This window comes from Stenella coeruleoalba (assembly GCF_951394435.1).
Source record: "Stenella coeruleoalba genome assembly, chromosome: 14".
Lineage (NCBI taxonomy): Eukaryota > Metazoa > Chordata > Mammalia > Artiodactyla > Delphinidae > Stenella > Stenella coeruleoalba.
Window position 1 is genome coordinate 89,628,621 of NC_137160.1, and position 26,162 is coordinate 89,654,782.

The 26,162-nt window shown below is 43.0% G+C and overlaps 1 protein-coding gene across 1 annotated transcript; it reads left to right on the plus strand.

The window, feature by feature from the left end:
• The first annotated feature begins 8 nt into the window (after positions 1-8).
• On the plus strand, positions 9-21,511 carry ZNF10 (zinc finger protein 10). Its single transcript, XM_079942411.1, has 5 exons — positions 9-201; positions 11,213-11,299; positions 12,810-12,936; positions 13,284-13,379; positions 17,675-21,511. The coding sequence occupies exons 2-5, from the start codon at positions 11,267-11,269 to the stop codon at positions 19,135-19,137; spliced, it is 1,719 nt and encodes a 572-aa protein (XP_079798537.1). The 5' UTR covers positions 9-201; positions 11,213-11,266; the 3' UTR covers positions 19,138-21,511.
• The last annotated feature ends 4,651 nt before the right edge of the window (positions 21,512-26,162 follow it).

Below are 26,162 nucleotides of genomic sequence, written 5' to 3' on the forward strand. Positions count from 1 at the left end.
GGGCCCGGGGCGCGGCGTGGGCTGTGGGGACCGGGTGGGCGCAGGAGGCCGGGCGGGGACCGAGCTGTCGCCGCCCGCCCTGCGGACCCGCGCGGGACGCGGAGGCCCGGATGTGGGCGCGCTCGCCGAGCCGCTGCCTTTGTGACGGTGCCGCCCCGTCGGCGACGCTCCCGGTGCTGCGCCTGCAGGTGCCGATCGCAGGTACACGCGAGAGGGCTGGATGTGGTTTCTTCCTAGCGGGAGGCGGCGGCGCCGCCGTTTCCTCGTCTCCTCGCCGAGGCGGACGGTTTTCACCAACAAATGGTTTTTCTTCCCTGTGGTCTCCCGGCCTGAGTGATCCCCACTGCCACTTGGATTCGCTCGCCTTCGCGTTGGTGGGACGGGACCCTGACGCCCGTACGCGCCGGGCGGTGGTGGGGAGTTTGAACCACATATTCTCAGCGATGCAAAATAAGATTTCTTCTGTTCCTGTTTTTTTTTTTTTTCCTTCCCAACTGGGGCCAGATGTTTAAAACTTTGCATATGGCCTTTCCAGCATCTGCTAAACGTGATCATGCTCTTTTTCGTTAGAGTAGGAAATTTCTTTACAGTAAATGTCCTAACGTTCCTAAAAGACATCCAACGTGGTTATACTGGTTTAAAAAAATATATACTTCTGGATTCTATTCCTGGATATTATAGAAGTTATATGCTGCAGACATTGATGAAGTGGGTATACTTTTAAGAAGTTTGGTGGCAGAAAGGGCTGGATCGATTTCTATTTCTGGCTCCAGTCTAAAAATATTCATTAAAAAAAACTTTTTACTTATTGAGACTTATTTTGGCAGTTATTTTCCTCAGAATTGCCTGTCTTATCAATATTTTCAGTGTTTAAGATCCAGCAGGTTCGGCATCTCTAGCTCCTGGCTTCCTGATCTTCAGTTGTTGGGTTTTCTTTTTTAATCAAATAGATTAATTGAGGGTGTGTGTGTATTTAACCAGTTTGACTTTTCAGAGATAGCTCATAATTATTATATTTTTATTTTCTCTTGATAGTTAAACGAATCAAATTTGTACATAATCTAACACCTGGTATGAATGTGAAAGATGAGGTTGACATCAAAATTACCTAGATCCCACCCAAAGTATATGGAGAAGCAGAAAAATTTAAGTTCTATCTTTACTTCATATACAGAATATACTGTTAAAGAAAAAAATAAGAAGTAAAAGGGAAGACAGGTTGTCATCCACAGTGCTAGCTAAAAAATATTAGTCACCTTACCAGTGTTGACTAAAGTTAACCTGGGACATAAGTAGCACAACCCCTTCCTGCCCCTTTTTAAACTACCTCAATACTGCAGTAATTTTCTTCGGCGACCTGACTAATCTCCTCTTCTCTTGTTTCATTAAAATTGTCCCTCTGTCTTGCAAAGCCTCCTGGACAAGTGGATGGCACACATTCCTGCCCTTCTTGAAAATTGTTCATTTGTTCTTTCATTCCCTCTCTCAACACATATTTCTTGAGCTCTTAGCATGTGCCAGTCACAGGGCCAGTATTTGAGATATATATCATAAGTTAAATGATTAAGTCTGCTTATCAGTATTTTATATAAACATCGCAAACTTTTGTTTAGGACAAGATATTAATAGTATTTACATAGATACAAGGTGTACCTTCTGGAAGAGAGATGACAAAGTATCTTATTAATTAACTGCATCGCCAGCATGTACAAGAGATTTAGTTAATATCAATGAGTTTAGTAAAGGGACTGGAAAGAGCATATATATTAACAGATTGCTTAACTGTCCTCAGTAACAAATTTGCAAATATCTTTGTAGAAGAAAGTCTGTTCACAACAAGAAGAAGATACCTAGTAATTTTAACTAGAAATGTATCTGAATAATAAGAGAAAACTTTAATATAATCCTAGAGTCATAAATAAGAATAAAGGATGAGTAGGAATGAGAGCAGTTCTGTTTATGGATTAAATGCACTTGTCAAGAAAATATTATTGGGATTGTTTTTTTAAAGAACCCCATGCAATTTGTTCTTTCTTTTATGTCTCCATCTTCTTAAAAATGTTATGAAAGTGACTCCTTTTCCTTTTAATTAGATGAGAAAATGTTTCTGTTAAAGGAAAAATACTCCTAGAAATGATGAGTTCCCTTGGTTTTCATCACATAATTCAAGCACTGAAAGCTTAGTAGCATATAGTTTAAAAAACATTTTAGTTTTAAAAAATTTTTGTTTTAAGGAAAAAGACGTTTCATTGTGTGATATCTCCGTTTTGCTTACAATAGACTTTCACCTGTAGTTTTCCTTATAGCATGACTCAGATCAGCCAGGGTCTTAAATCTTCTGGCTCTGAAGCAAGGTCAGGACTGGTGTGTCACCGGCTGTATATGCATCTCTGGCTTAGAACCGACACCAGGAGCATAATTTTTGCCTCTTTCCACACAATACCTTTCTGCTGTCTCATCCTTACCTTTTCTGGTCAATATTTTATTATGAAAAAGTTTGAACATACAGCTAAACTGAAAGAAGTTTACAGTGAATACTTGTAACCTCCCCTCCTAGACTCTACCATTGACATTTTACTATACTAATTTGAACATATATCTGTCTGCCCCTTTCTTCATCAGTCCCTCTTTTTTGGGATGCATTTCAAAGTAAATTGCAGCCATCAGTATGCTTTCCTGAAATACTTCTGAATGCATGTGCATTGTTAACCAGAATTTAATGTTTGTTTCGCTTATGCTTTTGATGTGAAATTTACATAAAATGAAATGCACAACCTGAGAGTGTCGGTTTGTTGAGTTTTCACAGATGCACAATCTTTGCGGAGTATGGCTTTGCTGTCTCTGCTGCTGGGTCCTTTTGCTGATGATCCCTTGTCCTTCACAGATGCCAAATACCAGTGAACTTATTCAGAACCTTAAGAGATCTGTTCTCTTTTATTAAGAATTACACACTCCATATGCCCAAGCAAAACGCTATCCCCTAGAAGGTCTCGCCGGTCCCTGGGCTCTGGTCCTCAAGCACTGGGTCTTCCAGTCTCCATTGCCTGCCCTGGGCAGACATCTGTACAAACCACAGGTTATCGCCAAGTGTTCGACAAGTGCCGGAGTGAACAAATACGAAGCACTGTGCTGGCCTCTTTCCGGGTTTTAGAGTGAGGCTATCCCAGTTCTCAAGTAGTTCTTCATCTCACAGGGAGGTGGGCAAATGAGCCGGGCGTTGAAGTGCTAGGAGCGTGGGCAAAAGGCTCCAGGGATTTTCTCTGGGACGATGGGAAGGCTTTTGGAAAAGGTGGCATGTGAATGAGGCTTAGAGAACATGGGGCAAGTGCAGTAGGATTGAAGGTTGAAAGGTTGTCAGGGCCCAGAATGTGGATGGTTGTGATCAGAGCTGTGCCTGGAACCTCTGTGCCTCATATGGTAACTTCCATAGCCTTCTTGCTGGTGCTGGAAGCTTCTTTCAGGCCATCTCTGCCCTGGTGGTTTGCAGAATAGCAGCTCTCAAAAGACATCTGAGTCCTAACTGCCAGAAGCTGTGGCTGTATCAGCTTATTGGCAACAGGAACCGTGTAGATGTGATTCAGCTGAGCACCTTGGAACGGGGAGCCTGCCCTGGGTTATGTGGGTGGGACAGGGGGGCAGAGGGTGAGGGTCGGAGGACTTGTGACATCGGAGGCAGCAGGGCACAGGGGGCAGTGACCTTGCTGCTGCGGGCTTCCTGCCTGCAAGTCTGGTCCCTCCCTCCGAGCTGTTGAGCCCACCCCTGCCCTGCTTCACGCCTACAGACACGCCCAGGTCCGCATTTGATCCTACGGCCTCTTCTAGCTCCGCCCTTTCACTGCTGTTCTCGCCTCCAAACTTTTCAGCCCTATTGTGGAATTTGTCTGCTGTTCCCGCTTTAGCGAACCTTCATCTAGCCAGTCAGGGCACTAGAATCCCTAATTCATCTGAACTCTTAATCCTCCCTTCCTTGAAGTTCTCCCTTCTGGCTTCTGATATACATCTCTACAGCTCTTCTACAGATCTGTCTGTAGATCTTCTCATTCTCTGGTGGATCTTTCTCTGCTTCCTTTTTGGGCTTCCTTTTCTCCTCTGTTTTCTTCCTAGATACTAATTTATCCCACAATTTTTTTCCCTTTTAGATCCCCATGATTTTTTAAGATTAATTAATTTATTTTTGGCTGCGCCAGGTCTCTGTTGCTGCGCGCGGGCTTTCTCTAGTTGCGGCGAGCAGGTGCTGCTCTTCGTTGTGGTGTGCGGGCTTCTCATTGTAGTGTCTTCTCTTGTTGCGGAGCACGGGCTCTAGGCGCACGGGCTTCAGGAGTTGTGGCACGTGGGCTTCAGTAGTTGTGGCTCGCAGGCTCTAGAGCACAGGCTCAGTAGTTGTGGTGCACGGGCTTAGTTGCTCCGCGGCATGTGGGATCTTCCTGGACCAGGGCTCGAACCCATGTCCCCTGCATTGGCAGGAGGATTCTTAACCACTGCGTCACCAGGGAAGTCCTATCCCACAATTTTCTGGTCCTACAGTTTATTTTACTCTCCATGGTATCTTTGGTTGATTTTATACACTGCCATGGTGTCATCTGATAATGCTGTTACCCAGCTTTACCAGATGTTCTGTCTCCTGGTGAGCTTTATAGGAATCATGGCGCAGGGATGTATAATCTCCCTTAGACCCCATCTGTCTCCTTCACCTGCATCAGAGTAGATGAATACGTCACCCCCAAATCTGTGACTAAAGATCCACCCCCACTCCCCGCAAGAAGTTGTTCTGTTTGAGAATATAGCTGTGCAGCTTGAGTAGATCCAGGTAGAGCAGAAATGTGGATGGCGGCTGATACAGCTGGATGACCCTCACAGCTAAACGTGTCCTTCTCCCTCTCCCTTCTCTGGCTCACGCACCGTGTGCACAGCCAATCCTACCCCCAGACATTATTGTCCATTCTGTCACCCAGAAACGTGGGGTCACCTTGAACCCTTAACCTGTATTCCCATTCACATCTAATCAATTCCATTGCTGCGCTCCTTTGTGCTCCTGTATTCTGGATCACAGTTTCCCTCCTGCCTGGTTTCTTTGCAGGTGTTTCATCCCCCTCTAGTCCATCACACAGCTACCTCAAAGGCAGACACATCTGTTGTCATTGCCCAGCTGACAGCATGTGGGCAAGAGCCTGTTTCTGAGGACGGCACTTTGGGCCTCTGTGACCTCGACCTGGCCTGTTTCTGGCTGCTCCCTGCCCTGCACCACATTCGACGGCCACACTGAGCTTCTCCTCCTACGTCACCGTCGAAGGCCCTGCTTTTGTTCATGATTCCCCACCCTCGCTTATCTGCCTGAACTCAGACGCGTTCTGGACTCAGCCTTAGACCCCCAGCTCCTGCTGGCTGCTGTCTGTGTTCCATGGAGGTTGGTTTCTTCAGCTTGCCTTAGCTGCTGAGGGCAGGGATAAATGCTTCGCTCACATTTTATCCCCTGGGCGTGGGACACAGCCGGGATCATAGTAAAGTGTTCAGCAATGATTTAGAAAAATGACAGAAGATCACAATAGTTATCAGCTTACCTGCTGTTTCCCTAAATACAAATGAAAACCCGTCCTGGTGTCCCTCCCCTGGCAATATCTGTTGTTACGTTAGAGAAGTCAGTTTTGTTCAGTTGCATAAGAATATCCTTTGTAAATCTGGTGTCTGATGGAAGGATCTGATTACCCCCAAGAAATGGTAGAAACTGAGAATTAAATAGACTCCATGACAGCTGGGGTCAGTGGCTGCCAACCGTGGTGCACGTCGCACGTCAGAAGCACCTGCAGTGCTCCCTCCCCAGGGAGTTAAATGAGAAGCTCTTGGTGGGGGAGGGTGGCGTGGGACCCAGGTATTAATAACTTATTAATATAGGGGGAAAGGCCAGTGTGCAATCAGGGCTATAAACTGTCAGTTTAGATAAAGTTTTAAGTAAATTATCTAGAAGTGGGCGTTAAGGGAAATTAGGGTGACATAAGACTATTTGCTTTAAATCATAAAACAGGAGAGTCACTGGAATGAACCTTAGATGTCCATGTAAACTGGAGGCTGTATATAGTTGTTTTTTTTTTTTCTTTTTAAATAAGATCCTATTCAAAGTTTATCAGTGACCAGAAATTTCCTGCCTCTTTCTGTGACCTGATCTGTTACCAGGTGTTGTTTGATTAATGGTGTCTTATTATTATTGACTTGTAATTGACTTCTTTGTGACTCCACACATTTCTCCTAATTCTGCCCTCTGGAACAACTCAGAATAAATATTATCCCTGTGGACTTCCCTGGTGGTGCAGTGGTTAGGAATCTGCCTGCCAATGCAGGGAACACGAGCTCGATCCTTGGTCTGGGAACATCCCACATGCTGCAGAGCAACTAAGCCCGTGCACCACAACTACTGAGCCTGAGCTCTAGAGCCCGCGAGCCACAACTACTGAGCCCGTGTGTCACAACTACTGAAGCCCGCGCGCCTAGAGCCCGTGCTCCGCAACAAGAGAAGCCACCGCAGTGAGAAGCCTGTGCACCGCAAAGAAGAGTAGCCCCTGCTCGCCACAACTAGAGAAAGCCCGCGCACAGCAACAAAGACCCAACGTAGCCAAAAAAAGAAAACATAAAATGTTTAAAAATATATATATTATCCCTGTTCCACAGGACCTGTAAATGTGTGAAGACCATTCTCTTGCTTCACCCAAGTAATTTCTTATGCAGGCTGGACGTCCGTGGTTATTTCAGCCTTTACTCACCTGAGCTCAGTGAGGGAGGGGCCTGTCTGAACAGCTGTTGCTCTGGGCTCAGCCCCTGGAATAGTACTTGGCATGTGGTTCGTGAGCCCTTGGTTAACATCTGGATCAAGAAGGTGTGAACAAGGAACACACGCGTTCATCCCACCTTTCCATCCTGCTGACTGGATTCTGACTCCTGGAAATGAGCCTGTGCTCCTCTGATGATACCCCACAGAGAACACGTGTCTGCTTCTGTGTCTTAACTCCCACAGCTGGTGTGTTCAGCTAAAATTACTCAAGTTTCTGGGGAAGGGTTAAAAGAAGTAAGGACGGACCTGTGCCTGGCATCAGAGACCTCACCCCAAGCAGACATGACCTTGGGCAGGTAGCTGTGCTCTCTGGCTGTACTTTTGTTCAGTTCATGTTGCTTCCTGTCCTAGGGACTGTGGGAGCACAGAGGTGAAAGAACTAAACCTTCCTGGAGAAGTTAGGGAATGACACAGGAAAGGGTGATGTTTGATCTTGCAGGATGGGTAGGATTTTACCAAGCGGCACGAAAGGGCAGAGCATTCCTGGCCTAGGACTAGGGCGTGTGAAGAGGTTGGGCAGTTCAGGTGGTGCAGCATGGATGGGTGGGTGGGGGGGTTGTAGTTTGATGGGACATTTAGGGCTAGTGAGGGAGAAAAGGGCCCGCCACAAAGAACCCTAAATCCATGCTGAGGACTTGGTCCATTTTCCTGTGAGTACTGGGAGATCAGCAGAGAATTCTAATCAAGAAGCGCAGCTTGGGCTTCCCTGGTGGCGCAGTGGTTGAGAGTCCGCCTGCCGATGTAGGGGACACGGGTTCGTGCCCCGGTCCGGGAAGATCCCACATGCCGCAGAGCGGCTGGGCCCATGAGCCACGGCCGCTGAGCCTGCGCGTCCGGAGCCTGTGCTCCGCAATGGGAGAGGCCACAACAGTGAGAGGCTCGCATACCGCAAAAAAAAAAAAAAAAAAAAAAGAAGCGCAGCTTACGTGTTTTACAGAGATGATGCTGATGTGGACACTCATCGGAGTGAGAAAGTCCGGAGGCGGAGAAGCCAAGTCCGAGCCAAGGCCGTGGGATCTGGAGGGGTGGGAGCTAGAGAAACGTCTAGGAGGGGATTTACAGGCTGTAGTAACTGATTGGATGTTAAGAGGACAGGGTCTAGAAGGATACTTGTGTTACTTGTCCCTAGATATCGTGTATGTTTTTAATTAACAAGCAGATAATCCTTACCGTGTGTCAGGCACTGTTTTCTGTGTTTCACAAATATGGACTCATTTAACTCTCGTAATAACCTATGGTAGGCACTATTTAGTCCCCACTGTACAGATGAAGAGACCGAGATACTGAAAGGTTAAGAAGCCACCTGTGAGCAGTGGAGCGGGGTCTGAACCTAGGCAGTCTGGCTGCAGAAGCCATGCTGTTAACCACAGTTGGGAATATTCAGTTGAGGTTGGGGAAGACGTAGGGGCAGAGGACAGAGTGATCTGTTCATTCCAGCCCAGCACTGAGCCTGTCGTGAGCCGACAATGGGATGGACCATGGGGTAAAACGAGTAGGTGTGCTCTGTGCTCTGTAAGTGCCCAGGGGGCCATTGAAAGGGCGGAGACTGGGAAAGACAGAGAAGCAACAAAGGGTGACCTACATTTAAGCTAATCATAATTTTAAATTTTTCTTAGTATTTTTAATTTTTAAAAGTGGATGTATAGTTGACTTACAGTGTTGTGTTAATTACTGCTGAACAGGGAATTCCCTGCTGGTCCAGTGGTTAGGACTCTGTGCTTTCATTGCTGAAGATGTGGGTTCAATCCCTGGTCGGGGAACTAAGATCCCACAAGCCATGCGACGTGGCTAAAAGACAAAAAAAAGTTACTGCTGTACAGCAAAGTGATTCAGTTATGTATGTGTGTGTGTACATTCTCTCTTTTCATATTCTTTTCCATTATGGTTTATCATAGGCTATTGAGTATAATTCCCTGTGCTCTACAGTAGGACCTTGTTGTCTGTCCATTCTATATATAACAGTTTGCATCTGCTGACCCCAGACTCCCAATCCTCCCCTCCCCCTCGGCCACTGAAAGTCTGTTTTCTATGTCTGTGGGTCTTTTTCTGTTTCATAGCTAAGTTCATTTGTGTCATATTTTAGATTCCACACATAAGTGATATCGTATGGTATTTGTCTTTCTTTTTCTGACTTACTTCACTTAGTATGATAATCTCTAGTTGTATCTAATCATAATTTTTTAAGTCATTAGAGAAGACTAAGAAGTACCAAGCTGTATAGAGGAAAACTAGGTGAGGGGCTACCAAAGTCAGTAAAGAGGTTCAAGAACAATTGAGAGGCCAGCAGTGCCTCTATAACAGGTGTCATTGGTGAAAACCAGTTTAGCACTGGTGAGGGGGTCAGAAACCGTAGTGCTTTTATTCATGTACAATAAGTATGGGTAGAATTGAAATGGAAATCCTTAAGATCTCCAGAAGACAAAGGGGGCAAACAGTGTAAAAGAAAGCAAATACAAAAGAGCCATCAACATAAACATATGGAAAATATTCAGACCTAGTATTCAAAGGGTGGAAATTAAAGATACAATCTAAATTTAAAACAAGTTAAAAGTGCAGTGTTTATAGACGTCTACTTCTGTCCAAGATGGAGTAACAGGGAGGGGATTTACCTATCCTCTTGCCCAAACAAACAGCAACAACAACAAAAAGACAAAATACATGAAACAAACGTTTAAAGACATTCGATATCAGACCACAAAGGACAGTTATCCCTGAGAGTTGGAAAACCAAGCAGGTTAGCCCTCTGACTGCCCCGGTTTATTGCCTTGAGAGGGTTTCCAGGTTACAGCAGAGGTAGGGGAAGCTGAGAGGGGCTGAGCAGACCCTGAGTCCAGAATGCAGAGCTGAGGCTGGGGAGGGCAGGGCAGCAGCCTTCACAGAGTGCAGAGGGTGCCCTCGAGTGATCACACAAAGCACACACGGGGGAGGAAGCTGCAGGGAACAGCATGTGGTGTTCACATGGGGGTTATGGCCATTACTGCTGGCCAGGCTGGAAAGCTCTTCTGATTCCTGGAGCATTGGGAGTGGAGCTCTATGAAGCACTGAAAAGAAAAATACCTGTCTGCTTAGTATCCTATATTTGGCAAAAGTATATTTCAACAACAAAGGCAAGACAACCTCCAGAATGGGAGAAAATATTTGGAAGTTATATTATCTGATAAGTGTTTACTATCCAGAATAGATAAGGAACTACAGTTCAACAACTAAAAGACAAATGTCCCGGGCTTCCCTGGTGGTGCAGTGATTGAGAGTCCGCCTGCCAATGCAGGGGACACAGGTTCGAGCCCCGGTCCGGGAAGATCCCACATGCCGCGGAGCGGCTGGGCCCGTGAGCCATGGCCGCTGAGCCTGCGCCTCCGGAGCCTGTGCTCCGCAACGGGAGAGGCCACAACAGCGAGAGGACCGCGTACCACCAAAAAAAAAAAAAAAAAAGACAATGACCCAATTTAAAAATAGGTAAGGTACTTGAACATACATTTCTCCAAAGAAGATACACAAATGGCCAGTAAGCACATGAAAATAATGCAAATGAAAAGCACAGTGAGATACCACTTCACCCCTACTAAGATGGCTATATAATTTAAAAGATGGCACAAGTGTTGGCAAGCATGGGGGGAAGTTGGAACCCTTGTACATTACTTGTGTGAAAGTAAAATGACGCAGCCACTATGGAAAACAGTTTGGTGGGTCCTCAAAAAGCTAAACATAAAATTACCGTATGAGCCAGCAATTCCACTCCTAGGTATACCCGTCAGCAGATGAGTGGATAAACAAAATGTGGTGGGTCCATACAGCGGATTATTATTCAGCCATTAGAGTGAACTACTGATACAGGCTACAACATGCATGAATCTTGAAAATATGATGCTGAGTGAAATAAGCCTGACACGAAAGGGCAAATATCGTATGATTTCCTTTTAACCTATAAGGGAAAAGAATCTGAAAAAGAATATATATATATATATATATATATATATATATATATATATATATGTGTGTGTGTGTGTGTATATATATATATATATATATGTAAAACTGAGTCACTTTGCTGTACACCTGGAACTACCACAACATTGTAAATCAGCCATACTTCGGTAATAAAAGGGATTTTTAAAAAATAAGAGGATTTGATGTAGTATTAGAAACATTCAGTTCCAAATGAAATTTAGCATGGAACTCTAGAGGTTGCAGGGTGTGGGAGAGGCAGTCTTCGGAGCTCTTTTCTTCCTACTCTTGGGGATTTCGGGCACTATAGGTGTATTTCTGGAACAGTCAGATGTCGTCTGGCTGTGTGGATATATAGGTACAGCAGTTGGTCTGAGGGAATCTAGACTCGCGATTAATGAGAACCAGGTCACAGCATCTCTCCTCAAGTTTCTGCCTTTTCCGCAGCTTCACCTGCTTGGGATCTCCTGTTACTCAGGAAGCGTCAGGAACGAGGAGGGCATGGAGGCCGAGTTGCTAACTGCCCGGTCCCACGTAAGTTGGGCTGCCTTCATTCTTTTTTGTTTTCCGACTGAGAATCCCTTTTTAGTTAAGGGTTCTTAAGGGATCCGTATCTCAGACACTTCCTCCAATAGACTAGCACTGTTTGTTTGCTTTATTTATAGCTGTAGTTTTATTTCCTTTCATATCAAAGAAACACAACTTGAACAGAAATGTGTGAAATATTGAGGACTCTGATGAGATGCTCTTTCGTCTACAATGAGGAATGACTGAGCACACAGCAAGCTTTCTCCCTTCAAGATGATGACAGAACTAGGATGTTGGTGCCTTTCTGAGGGATTCTCTGGTCCCTGGTGGTCTTGGGTGTGGGGCTGGTGTGTTAATTCCTCCCTGGGGACTGCCTGTGGAGGAGCTTGGGGACAAGTTAGGTAATTATCCAGGAGTAACTGCAACCAAGACAGGAAGAGCCCCGGGAGAGGGTGGGTCCTCTGGGGACAGAGAGATGGGTGGGGGAACCTCCTTCAGCCTCACTCAGCTTCGCCCCTAGGTGATCCCTCATACTTTACTTCTACGTATTCAAAACCCCACCAGAAAGCATAGTCTTTGCTTTTGGCTGTCCTACATATTTTGAAGGATTTACAGGAAGAAAAGTAGTCTATTGTATTTACCCAGATATTTACCCTTTTTCTTTCTCATCCATCATTCCTGAGATTTAAAGTTTCTCTCTTGTGTCATTTCCCTTCTGCCTGACGAATTACCTTTAGCATACTTTTAGAGCAGGTCTGCTGGTAACAAATCCTGTTTGTTTAACTTTCTTTGAGAATGTATTTTTCATCATTCCTGAAAGATATTTTCACCCAATAATTGAAATTCTGGCATGACAATTCTTTTCTTTCGGCATTAAAAAATCCGCACTATTCCACTGTCGTTTTACCTTCACAGTCTTTGATGAGAAACGCTCAGTTATTCAAATGGGTTTTTTTCTGTGTCATCTATAGATCCCTTTGATGTGTCTAATAAAGGCCTTGCTTCTGTATCTATTGTTTTATTACTATTAAAATATAATCTCTTCTCTATTTTTTAAATGCCTACCAATATTTAGGAAAAATGTTTTGGAAATTTATTTTAGGTCATAAAACATGGCTAGGTTGGTCTCTTAAGCATAAAGTTGCACTTGAGCTCAAGACTGTTTTTCCCTTCTTCTCCTGCCTTGTATTAGGTTCTAATTATTTTACATAAGTGTAGATTAACTGATTCTCCTTGCTTTAGCTGTTTACAACATACTTGATTTAAATGAAAGTGTTTCTGACAGTTTCTAAACTGAAAGCATAACATGGAACAGGTTTCTAGACAGTACGTACTTAATACCATTCCTTTTAGGACTTGTCCAGAATTCAACGTAAATACGACTCACTCCTAGAATGAGTTCTATTCTGTCCTGTTTCCCTACCCAAGTGCTATCTGCCTAATCTCTCTTTCTGTCAATATTCGGGGAAGGGAGGGCAGAGATATACATCAGGCTCAAACTTGCTTTGTGTTGTAGACACTGGTGACCTTCAAGGACATACTTGTGAACTTCACGAGGGAGGAGTGGAAGCTGCTGGACCCTGCTCAGCAGCTCATGTACAAAGATGTGATGTTGGAGAACTACAGAAACCTGGTGTCCTTGGGTGAGATGGACCTCTGTTTGGGGGTTTTGGGTTCCTCATTGATCAAAAGGTATGGAGAGCCTGAAGCATACATTGGAGTGTGAGCTTGGGGCCAGGGACCTAATTTCTTTGGGGCATGGAACAGGGTTTTCGTACTCCTTCTGCTTTTATGAAAAAAAAATTGTTTTCGTTTGTTGAATTTTAAGAAATGTGTATTTTGCTGCCTCTGTAGCCCTACCTTGTCTACTCTTCAGAGCCCCCCAGGACTATTGAAGGGGCCCGGGGTTGGGGGTGAACTGGGATGCTTCTTTGTGTCCAGCCCAGAGCTCCAAACCCTCGCCCAGTTCTTTATCTTTCACTGGGAACAGGGCATCAGCTTCCCAAGCCAGAGGTGATCCTGCAGTTGGAGAAGGGGGAGGAGCCATGGCTGTTGGAGAGAGGGATTCACCAAGAGACCTATCCAGGTGAGAACCAGACCACCCGTTTGGGGGAGGAGTCCCTGGCGAGAGTGGTCACTAGTTCTCTGCATTTCGAAGGTGAGGACTGGGTTTATTTAGCTTCGGTTTCCCCACTGCTAGTCTGCTTTCTAGTCTTGTCACACTTCCATTTGCATTCATTAAAATTATCTTTCTGATGTTTCCATCTCTGGGCTATTGTATAAAGAAGATGTGGCACATATATACAATGGAATATTACTCAGCCATAAAAAGAAACGAAATTGAGCTATTTGTAATGAGGTGGATAGACCTAGAGTCTGTCATACAGAGTGAAGTAAGTCAGAAAGAAAAAGACAAATACCGTATGCTAACACATATATATGGAATTTAAGAAGAAAAAAAAAATGTCATGAAGAACCTAGGGGTAAGAGAGGAATAAAGACACAGACCTACTGGAGAACGGACTTGAGGGTATGGGGAGGGGGAAGGGTGAGCTGTGACAGGGCGAGAGAGAGTCATGGATATATACACACTAACAAACGTAAGGTAGATAGCTAGCGGGAAGCAGCCGCATGGCACAGGGATATCGGCTCGGTGCTTTGTGACCGCCTGGATGGGTGGGATAGAGAGGGTGGGAGGGAGGGAGACGCAAGAGGGAAGAGATATGGGAACATATGTATATGTATAACTGATTCACTTTGTTATAAAGCAGAAACTAACACACCCTTGTAAAGCAATTATACCGCAATAAAGATGTTAAAAAAAATTATCTTTCTGTTTCAGTGCTTGGTTCCAGCCCTGTTCATTTTGCTTTCCTGATTATTACTACTAACTCAAGCATCTGTGTCCTCTTATCTTTCATAGAATTATTCTATTATCTTTGCCTGTCTTTTCCCTGTCCTGTGTCCCTTCCCACAGCCTTTGATCTGCTGCTCTGTGTAAGCTCTGCCATGGGACCCCATCGCCTGCCCCTGCTCTGAGTTTGTTTTTTGCCGGTTAGCAAATTGCAGCAGAGGCGTCACCAATCCCTGTTGACTTAACCCTCCTTCCTTTCCAGAATTGCTGCTCTCAAAAACACCTGTTTTCTCATAATCTAGCTCTTTATTTAATTTTTTTTTCATTTTAATCTTAATATCTGTAAAATGCAGACCACTGTGTGGATTTCTAGCATCAGTCCTTTCCCCAGCTCCCCTGTGTAGAGAAGATCAGCCTTCTGGGTTAAGAAATGAAGGCAGTGCTTCATCTTCCTCCTGTTCTGTTCTCTCTGAGCAATGCTGTCTCTGACCCCTGTCTCTAAGCTCAGTGCTCTGATGTCTTTCTCCTTAGCCCAGCCATCTGGGGCGTTGCTGTCTGGACCTTGCTGCTGATGGCCAACTCCATGTGCTAGTGACCCACGTTGACTCCTGGGGACACATGGCCTCCCAGGCCCGGTGCAGTCTAGGCACCTCGTAATCCTCTGGCACTCACGTCCACTCATGTCAGGCATTTCCCTGAACCTCAGGCTGTGAGTGTGATGTGAATGAAGTCGTTAGCGTCTCAGTCGTCCTCTATGTTTTGCCTCCAGTCCTTTTTTGTGAAACCTTTTGGCTTATTAAGTACAGGTTCCTTCTTTTTCTGAGCTTCCACTTTGTTTCTACTTTTAAATGTCATAAATTTTGTTTTTGACTTTTTTTACATTGGGCCTCGTAGGTGACTGTAGCCAGTACCTGTCTCAGGGCAGGTCCCTCAGACACTGGGAAGTACTTGATCAGTCAGCTGCTTTGGGGCCATGGCAGGAAAGACTGTTCTCTGTTTCCTTTCATTTCCCTATTTCTTCCTGTCCTTATTTTTTCCATTCATGTGTTCAGTTTAGCAGGCTTTCCTGGATGTCTGTTGACAAGTATCCAAAAATAACTGACTATAACCAGCAGTTTAAATTTTTAGTGGGAAATTTGTTGTCAAAAGAAATACTGAAATTCCATGTATGTGCTTAATCGACTGGAATTTAAGGGAATCTACAAGCTCTGGGAACTTCATTATCAAAATGAAAAGTATAATGGGTGATGGCTTTAAAAACTCAGTTGATGAATTGATTAATGGATGCTGCAGATTTTGAAGATAACGCACCTGAGTTATCTTCCACATTACAGAACACATGGAAGATTTTTAGGACTTTAATGCGTCCGTGTTTTCTGTCGCTTTCTCCAGACTTGTCTTTCCATACCCAGCCCTACCCCTCATCACACATGTTCATTCTAGAATTTTCCAGTTGGCATTAGTAGTTTGAAAAACTTCTCCATGGGATTCTGATGCACTGGGTGGAGGAGAGGGAAAAGATGGCATATGTCCTGTCAAAACTCATCAAGGTAGAGGTGTGTGTATATGTAATGGAGTATTATTTATCCTTAAAAAGGAAGGAAATACTGCAGTTTGCTACAACGCAGATGAACTTTGAGGACATTATGCTGGGTGAAATAAGCCAGTCTCAGAAGGACAAATAGTGTATGATTCCACGTATGTAAGGTACTTGAAGTAGCCAAAATTATAAAGACACAAAGTATAATGGTGATTGCTGGGAGCTGGGTTGAGAGGAGATTGGGTCCTTATTGTTTAATAGGTATGGAGTTTCAGTTTTATAAGATGAAAATGGATGGTGGTGATGGCTGTACAACAATGTGAATACACTTAATACTTGAATTGTGCACTTAAAAATGGTTAAGATGGTGCATTTTATGTTATATGTATTGTTTTAATCACAATTTTTTAAAAAAGAAATCAGGGTGGGGAAGAAACTAGCAACTAACAGAGCTGGGAATGAAAATGAGGACTGGGAAAGGGGTTTGGGTTGTACAAAGGAGGCAGTTAGGAGCCTGGCACAGGGATTGTTTACCAGGGATTGTTTCCTGTGGCAGCCAAAACAAAGTTCCACAAACTGGGTGGCTTAAATCAACACATTTATTGTCTCACAGTTCTAGAGGTCAGAAGTCTCTAGAACTGTGTGGGCAGGCCGTGTGCCCTCTGGGGCTCCAGGGGAGGGTCCTTCCCACCTCTTCCAGCTCTGGTGCCCCAGGTGCCCCTTGGCTTGTAGACACATCACCTCACCCAGCCTCCATCTTCACATGGCTGCCTCCCCTGTGTGTCTGCCTCTGTATCTTCTCTCCTTTTCTTGTAAGGACACCAGTCAGACTGGATTAGGGCCCTCCTACACCAGTACTACTGCATCTTAACTAATTACATCTGCAATGATCCTATTTCCAAATAAGGTTATAACCTGTGATATTGGGGGTTAAGACTTCAGCATATCTCCTCTGGGGAACACAATTCACCCCATACACCAAGTAAGAGTAGAGTATTGCCCCACTTATGTAGGAAGAGGTGGTATTGGGTAAATAGTGGATTTTTTTCTAGATTTCAGAACCAAACATTTTAGCTGAAAGGCATTGAGAAACAAACGCAGGCTCTGAACCAGGGAAAATAATTTGCAGTAATACGCATGCATATAAACAGAAGGGCGAAAAGTCCAGGAGAATGTGAGTTAGGGTTCAGGTTCTGAGTTAGTGTCCTGCATTAGTCCTGTCAATTTTAATTAAGTCTTGGTGTCTCAGAGCAAAGGAATCAAAGTAGAAGATGGGGATGATGATACCAGTGAGCATTACAAACCGTACTGCTTCGGTGATGAGTTCCCACCTTATATGATACTTAGGATAACCTTATAGGTCCTTAAATGACAGAGAAGCAATATGATTTTTGAAAACTTTAGCAACTTGTCTAAATTCACCACTAGTAGTAGCAAAGTGTAGGTTAGAACCTGTATCTGGGTCCCTTCTGTGCAGTCACCCTGCCAGCCGACCCCATGGCCTTTCTGAGAGGTTTGCTCTGTCAGTCACATGTAATCATTCTGTACCGCTTTGGTGGCATAGATAGAAGCCATTTCCTGCCACGTGGCTGCTTTCATGGTTTAGGAATGTGAAGAGTTCATGTCGGGGAAGGGCCTGGCAGCAAGGAGACACGTCAGGTTCTTTTATCATTAATAGGTTAGATCGTGGCAGTGCAGCGCTTTCTGGGTTTCCTTAATTGCCACCCCAGCACTGAATATCCTGATCCCATGTGTCGTAGCCAGTCCTGTGGCTTCTCTTACCCTCTTTGCTCCTTTTATGTGCATATTATAGCCCGGCCCACTTCCTGTTAATGGGCCTTCCTTCCCTTTCTCACTCTCTGTCAAGGTTACAAAACCATATTTAAAAGCAACTCTGCATGACTTACATACTTTTTTCTACATATATCCTACCATTCTGACCTTAATACTTTTTTTTAGTTATGTAAGGCTTTTCCATTTCTTTCAGATTTGGAGACTGCAGTTGAAGTGAAATCATCAGCTTCCAGTAAGAGCATTTCTAAAGATAAACACTCCTGTGATGTTAAAATGAAAAGAATGGCAAAGAGTGATCTCTGGTATTTGTCACTGGAAGAAGTCTGGACACGTGAAGGTCAGTTGGACAGGCCCCAGGGCAGCCAGGAGAGACATCTGAGGCAAGTGGCATTCACCCAAAAGAAAGCACTTCCTCAGGAGAGAGTCTGTGAAAATGGGAAATACAGGGGAAACTGTCTTCTTCCTGCTCAGCTAGTACTGCGAGAGTATTTCCATAAACATGACTCACATCCTAAAAGTTTGAAACATGATTTGGTTTTCAGTGGTCATCAGGAAAGTTATGCAAGCAACAGTAATGACTCTGGTCAAACCTTCTGTCAAAACATTCACCTTCTTCAATTTGCAAGAACTCAAGCAGGAGATAAATCATACAGATGCCCTGATAACAACTCTCTTACTCATGGTACATCCCTTGGTATATCAAAGGGTACACATAGAGAGAAACCCTATGAATGTAAGGAATGTGGAAAATTCTTCAGCTGGCGCTCTAATCTTACCAGGCACCGGCTTATTCATACTGGAGAAAAACCCTATGAGTGTAAAGAATGTGGAAAATCTTTCAGCCGGAGTTCTCACCTTATTGGACATCAAAAGACTCATACTGGTGAGGAACCCTATGAATGTAAAGAATGTGGGAAGTCCTTCAGCTGGTTCTCTCACCTTGTTACCCATCAGAGGACTCACACAGGAGACAAACTGTACACGTGTAATCAGTGTGGAAAGTCTTTTGTTCATAGCTCCAGGCTTATTCGGCACCAGAGAACTCATACTGGAGAGAAACCTTATGAGTGTGCCGAATGTGGGAAGTCTTTCAGACAGAGCACGCATCTCATTCTGCACCAGAGAACCCATGTTAGGGTGCGGCCCTACGAATGCAGTGACTGCGGGAAGTCTTACAGCCAGAGGTCTCACCTTGTTGTCCATCATAGAACTCACACTGGGCTGAAGCCCTTTGAGTGCAAAGATTGCGGAAAATGCTTTAGTCGAAGCTCTCACCTTTTCTCACATCAGAGAACCCATACGGGGGAGAAACCATATGCATGCCATGACTGTGGAAAATCCTTCAGCCAGAGTTCTGCCCTCATTGTGCACCAGAGAATTCATACTGGAGAGAAACCATATGAATGCTGTCAGTGTGGGAAAGCCTTCATTCGGAAGAATGACCTTATTAAGCACCAGAGGGTTCACACTGGAGAAGAGACCTATAAATGTAATCAGTGTGGGATCATCTTCAGCCAGAACTCTCCACGTATAGTATATCAAATAGCTCACACCGGAGAGCAGTTCCTAACATGTAATCAGTGTGGGACAGCACTTGTTAATAGCCCTAATCTTATTAGATACCAGACAAATCATATTAGAGAAAATGCATATTAATGTAATAAATATGGAATTCTTCACAAAGAGCAATAACTTTATTTAGCATTGGAGAACTCCTTCTGGAGAGGAGCTGCTTTCAGTCTTGTTACTACCCTTTCGTGCACTAGAGAATTGGTCCTGGAGTGGGAAAAACACACAAATTTCACTTTAGTGTATCAGATTGTCTTCTTTTCCCAAATTCCCACAAAAGTAGTTGGACTGGGAGCATTCTTCCCCCAGCATTAAATGCTAAAATCTGAGAAGGAACGATTAAGTAAGTGAGTTATTGATAGATGATCCAGCTTTGTTTCCTTCAAAAAAATAAATGAGAGTGCTACCTCAAAAAGGCAAATAAATGAGAGTTGCTGCTGAGGGGAATAAAAAATGGGTATAGTTATTGTAACAAACAATGGAAAATGATATTCCAGTGAATTAAGATGCCATTTCTTACTTGATTGTCCCTCTCTCCTGGGACACTTCGTAGTGTTTAGTCTGTTTTATGTGTCTGATATAAACCACATTTTGGCTAGCAGCAGGGAAAATCTTATCATGTGAGGCAGAGAAGGAAGAACACATTTACTACTATTAGTATCCAGTTTAAATATATTTGCATGTGGGTAACAATTGAAAATGTATCTATGGATAAATGAACAGAATTGACTTGTTAGATAAGGGAATTATGAGTGAGTTTTATAGTCTATTAGGTGTCACTGTAATAATTATTTGAAGACGCTTTTAAATATTAAAAAAGGATATACGGTTTCTCCTATTCTACTATGAAGGAAGTTTGAGAACCTCCTGCTAGCAAACTTTCCCATTAATTCTAAGTTGTTTGGGGTCATAGAGTTGCGCTCCTTGGGACAGGCTGCTAAAGACTCTTGGGAGGTTAAACACAATGATCCTCTGGATGTTGGGACCTAAAGGAGCATTGGATACTTGAACATGCCAGGGAGAGGCTCCATTTGAGTGGGAGCATGTACCCGGGCAATACTTGGAGCAAGTATGCTCCTAAAATAGACACAGCACTGCTTGTATCTTTATGAAGAAAACAGTGGTTAAGAGTATGCATCTGAGCTGGGGTCCCCAGGTTGAACTCCCACCTCTGTCCTTCCCTTGCTGGGTGAAATTGGGCATGTTGCCTAGCTGCTCTGTACCTAGCTAACAGATGTCCTCCTCTGCAAATTAGGGATAACATTACTTACCTCATGGGATCGTGGTGAGGAGCAAACAAGTAAACATATAAAGAGCTTAGAACATGCCTCATGTGTATGAAGTGCTTTATTACATTAGGTGTGATTGTTAACATTACATTATTGCCCCACTCTAGTGTCTGTCATTCACTTTAAACTGCTTGATTGCCAGTAAGAACTGATGGAGTTCTCACTTCGCTTCCAGTCACACATGTTTTCCCCTTTACCTGCATCAGAACTTACCAACCAAGGAAATCACTGACCCATAGTGGGTATATGGATGCATTTCTGAGGATCAGTAAACAGCTTTTAATATTGCATTCAAAAGCATTCTCTTTGTACGGAGGTTTTCCCTTTAAGAGAGAGGAACCTAATCTTCAGATTCTCTGGTAAGTCCATGACCCAAAAAAGATTTAGAAAGAGAATCTGTTTTAATCCTCTGTTTCATTCTGTAAATGGATCTTGTGTGTGTAGGAACTGACCATTATTTGCCACTTTCCAGCAAACAATGTGTATATGTTAGATGCTCACTGATTGTTGAACGATATAAAGATTGTTGAGAATAACAGGACGACGACCTTGCTGTCTCTCCCAGGACTAATCTAGAAATGCTTGTTAGACTCAAGAGACCTGAGAACTGCAGGAGCAAGAGGCCACAGCTCACTCTTCTGGCACAGTTGGGATGAAGGCTTCACGTTTTGAGAACCTCCTGGCGCCTCAGTTATGGTTGAGTAACTCCTCAGTGATTACACACCATTCACGTATGTAACATACTCCTACCAGAAGTGGTTTTCATTAAAAGCAGTGGTTCTCTCTGGGCGTAAAAGACGAGCCCCGTAGCTGGGCCTCTTAGAATTTCCGATAACGTATGGCTCAGTTTTCCTGAACTGTGTAGTGGAGATACTACTGCTGGTACCTATGTCCGAGGATAGTTGTGTGGATTAAGTGAGATACTGTGTAAAGTACTTGAAACAGTGCCTGGCACATAGGAAGTACTGTATGTCTTAGGTATTAATAATAATAATGTTACTATTATTCACACTCTAAGGAATGTATTTCTGTGGATGATCACTGAAACAGTACTTATAATACTGCAAAATTTGTAATATTAAAAATGTATAATAGAAAAATTTTTATTTATAGACATTAAGGTTACACAAACAGAAAGCTTGGTAACATAAAAAATGTCCTTGTGATGTACAAAAAATGCATGATAAATAATTGTCAATACCAAGTAAGCTCAGATATGTAAAAATAAATGAATTTCAAAAAACGGAAATGAATCTTGCTCAAAACTCTAAGGAGATTTGTCAAAAGATTAATAGCAATTAACCTACATATTGGGAGAATTGGTGTTTGCTTTTCTTTCTTTCTTTCTTTCTTTTTTTTTTTGTACTTTTCAAAGTCTCTTCAGAGAATATATATTACTTTTAGGATCAGGAAGACAATCTTTTCAGTGATGGAATGTTTTCTCTTCAAAAGTTCTTGTCTACAAATAAGCTACTGGAACTTTAATAAGGGAATTTGGCAAGGTTGCAGGATACAAGATCAATATACAAAAATTGATATGTACAAGCAGTGAACAATTTGTAAATGAAATCAGAAATACAATCTCACAATGATACAAAAATATGAAATACTTAGATATGTTTAATGAATTGAACAAGATCTGTACAGCGAAGGTATAAAACATTGCTGAAAGAAATTCAAGAACACATAATAGAGAGCATGTAGTAAATATTATAAGTGAAGAAATACACCATGGTCAAGGATGGACAAACTCAATATAGTAGGAGTGCAATTCTCCGCAAACTAATCTTTAAGTTCAGGGGCATTTGTGTGGAAACTGACAAGCTAATCAGGAAGTTATATGGAAATGCAAATGACCTAGAATAACCAAAGAAATTTTTTTAAAAGGATAAGGTTGTAGGGCCTACAATACCTAATTTCAAAGTTTACTATAGAACTATACTAATAAAATGATGGCATGAGGGTGGATATAGATCAATAAAACAGGACAGAGAGTTCAGAAATTGACCTACACATATATTGTCAATTAAATTTTGACATGAGAGCCAAAATAACTCAATGTGGAAAAGACATTCTTTTAAATGAGGGGTGGTGTGACAACTGGATATTTGTATGGAAAAAACCCTCCCCTTATCTCACATCACATCCAGAAATAACTCAAAATGCATTGCAAACCTAAATGCAAAAGCTAGAAATTTTCAATATCTGGAAGAAAACATAGGAGAAACTGTTTGTGTGTATAAGAAAAGATAGAACAAAATGCATGAATCATAAAAGAAAAATGATAAATTGGACTTAATAAAAATTTTAAAACTTCTGCTCTTTTGAAAAGAACATGAAAAGGCAATCCATAGGCTGGTATATTAACAATATGTATATCTGACAAGGGCTTGTATCCAGAATACAAAGGATGCTCATAACTAACTCATAAATTATACAGTAAGAAGGTGAACAAAAAAATGTGCAAAATGATTTGCCAGATGCTTCACAAAAGAATGTGTATAGATGGCCAGTAAACCCTTGTAAAAATGCTCGACAGCATCAGTCATTAGGGAAATGCAAGTCAAAACCAGGAGGATATAGAACTTCATAACTAGTAGCATGACTAAGATAAAAAAGATAAGGCTAGTTATTGAGGATTGGAGAGATTGGAACCCTCACACGTTGCTGGTGGGATTATAGAATAGTACAGCCACTTTGGAGGACAGTTTGGCATGTCTTCAAAAGGCTAAACATACAGTTACCACGTGACCCATCAATTCCATTCCTAGGTAAATAACCAAGAGAAGTGAAAATATGTTCATGCAAAAATGTGGGCCTGAATGTTAAGCATTGTGATCGCCTAAAACCAGAACAAACACAAATACAGTAAACTCAACAGATGTCATGTATAATAATTCACAGCATGTGAGTAGATAAAACACATTGTAGTCTAGCCCTGCAAGGCTAAATGGTTAAAGTTCTAGAAAGCGTAATAGATAAAGGAGAGAGGTCGGGGGTCACCTGTGGCCCGGGTGGGAGAGCAATTGACTGCAAACAGGACCATAAGGGGACCACTGGGAGTGACCTGTGTCTTGGTTGTGGTAGTGGTTCCATGACTGTCTTCATTTGTTAAACTCATTGAACTGGACACTTTAGCTGGATCCAGGTTGTTGTGTGTAACTTTTAACCTCAATAAAGTTGTTTTTAAAAAATCGGAAAACCAAGGATTTCTGGGAAACAAGAAAATCTGCATCTCGAAGCGAACGCTAATAACGAATGTATGGTGGTTTTTATTTTTGTAATGCATCTTCATCATAGACAGCTTGATATGAGATAGCCAATCTGCGAAGCCCCTTAATGCATTAGGTTTTTCTCTGTCTATAGCCCTATGAGGAGCATAATATTATTCCCCTACAGTTAAGGGCACTAGAGTTTGGAAATTTTAAGTAATTTGCCCCAAATCATGTAGCTAGTAAACGGTAGAGCTTCATTTGAAAAACAGCCAGCAGGGACTTCCCTGGTGGCTCAGTGGCTAAGAATCCACCTGCCAATGCAGGGAACACAGGTTCGAGCCCTGGTCCAGGAAGATCCCACATGCCGTGGAGCAACTAAGCCCGTGCGCCACAACTACTGAGCCTGCGCTCTAGAGCCCGCATGCCACAACTACTGAGCCCGTGTGCCACAACTACTGAAGCCCACGTGCCTAGAGCCCGTGCTCTGCAACAAGAGAAGCCACTGCAATGAGAAGCCCGCGCACTGCAACAAAGAGTAGACCCTGCTCACCACAGCTAGTGAAAGCCCGCGTGCAGCAACAAAGACCCAATGCAGCCAAACAACAAAAAAAGAAAGAAAAACAACCGGCAGATCTTAAAATAGAAAGATTATCCTGGATTGTTGTGTGGGCCTAATGTCATCACACAAGTCCTTAAAGGTGGAAGAGGGAGACAGAAAAGGAGACCAGAGGGACGCAGCGCGAGGAGGACTCAGCCCTCTGTTGCTGGTTCTGAAGGTGGAAGACGGGGGGGCCTGAGCCAAGAAATGCTCTTGGCCTCTAAAGTCTGGAAAAGGCAAGGAGAGAGTTTTCCCCAGCAGCCTCCAGAAGGGCATGCAGCCCTGCCAACGCTTTGCTTTAGCCCGGGAAGACGTGTGTCGGACCTTCGACCTTCAGAACTGTAAGATAATAAATGTGTGTGGTTTTAAGCCACCAAGTTTGTTTTGTTACAGCAGCACAGAAAACTAACACAACATGAGAACTTAGCAGATAACAGGGATTGGTTAACAAATCAGTGGGCAAAGGATGCTAACTCTACATTTCAACCTAAAACCTGTAGAGCCTTCCTTTCCACGTTTAATATTTAATCTATTTTTTAAAAATAAATTTATTTATTTTTATTTTTGGCTGCGTTGGGTCTTTGTTGGTGTATGCGGGCTTTCTCTAGCTGCGGGGAGCTGGGGCTATTCTCTGTTGTGGTGTGCGGACTTCTCATTGCGGTGGCTTCTCTTGTTGTGGAGCATGGGCTCTAGGTGCTCAGGCTTCAGTAGTTGTGGCACACGGGCTCAGTAGTTGTGGCTCACGGGCTTAGTTGCTCCACCGTGTGTGGGATCTTCCTAGACCAGGGCTCGAACCCATGTCCCCTGCATTGGCAGGAGGATTCTTAACCACTGCACCACCAGGGAAGTCCCATATTTAATCTATTTAGAATTTATTTTAAATATATTGTGAGACAGCAGTTTTTTTTCTATTCTTGTATAGCTATCTCATTGTTCCTGCACAATTTTTATTTATTTATTTATTTATTTATTTATTTATTTTTGGCTTGCACAATTTATTGAAAAGTTTGTCTCTTCCACAATATTTTCCTCCAATATTTTATTATGAAAATTTTCAAACATACAGGAAAGTTGAAAGAGGTTTGCAGCGAGTACTGATATTCCAAACTCAAGATGTTGCCTACTGTGTTGAACTTGCTCTGATGGTGCAAAAGCCACAGGGGTACCACTATGGGCACTCCCCATGCATCCAGGAAGTGGCATCAAAGACATTTATTAGTCGTCATTATGTTCTTCATCATCACATTCACAGTTAAAAAAAGAAGAGAAAAGGACCAGTTTTGCTTCTGGATGTCCTTGATGGAGCGGTGAAAACTAACTTTATTAAATCTTAACTCTTGAGTCCATATCTTTTTAGTATCTCTGCAACAAATATTCTGTGCTGCATCCTGAAGTTCCATATCTGTCTCCAGAAAGTGCACTTCTGTGATTATGTGAGTTGGGAGCTGAACTTTGCGTGAAAGCAGGACTGAAATATGAGGCAGACGTGGGTGAGACAGACACATTCTCAACTGCCAACCAAGTAAGCTGTCACACAAGGGGAACAAGTGCCAGCCAGCATTGTCTGCCAATACAAAGCTAGAGTTTTCAAGTGCAAACAGAATTCTGGAATCTTGTATCTGCCACTGTGAACTTCACAGATTCCCAGTACTTAAGATCAATAATGATATTGATGAATACGAGCTTTCATGTTGTATAAGGAGAGGTGTCAGTGTTTGGAAGATCTGCATTAGTCAGTGAACAAATATTTTCCAAATGACCAATGCATGTTGTTACAAAATCATGCCTGATAAAACTATGCATTCAAAGTGCAAGACAGACCAATGGGTTTTAATATAATAGAGTAGAAAAAGCTCACCTCTCTGGTTTCAGATCATACACTGAAACTGACCTATTCCTTGTTCAGCTTTTACTGCAAAGAATATGCAGTTATCTAAGTACATTAAAATACCCTGTCCTTTTCCAACTATTGATACATACCTATGTGAGGCCAGATTTTTTTATATATTG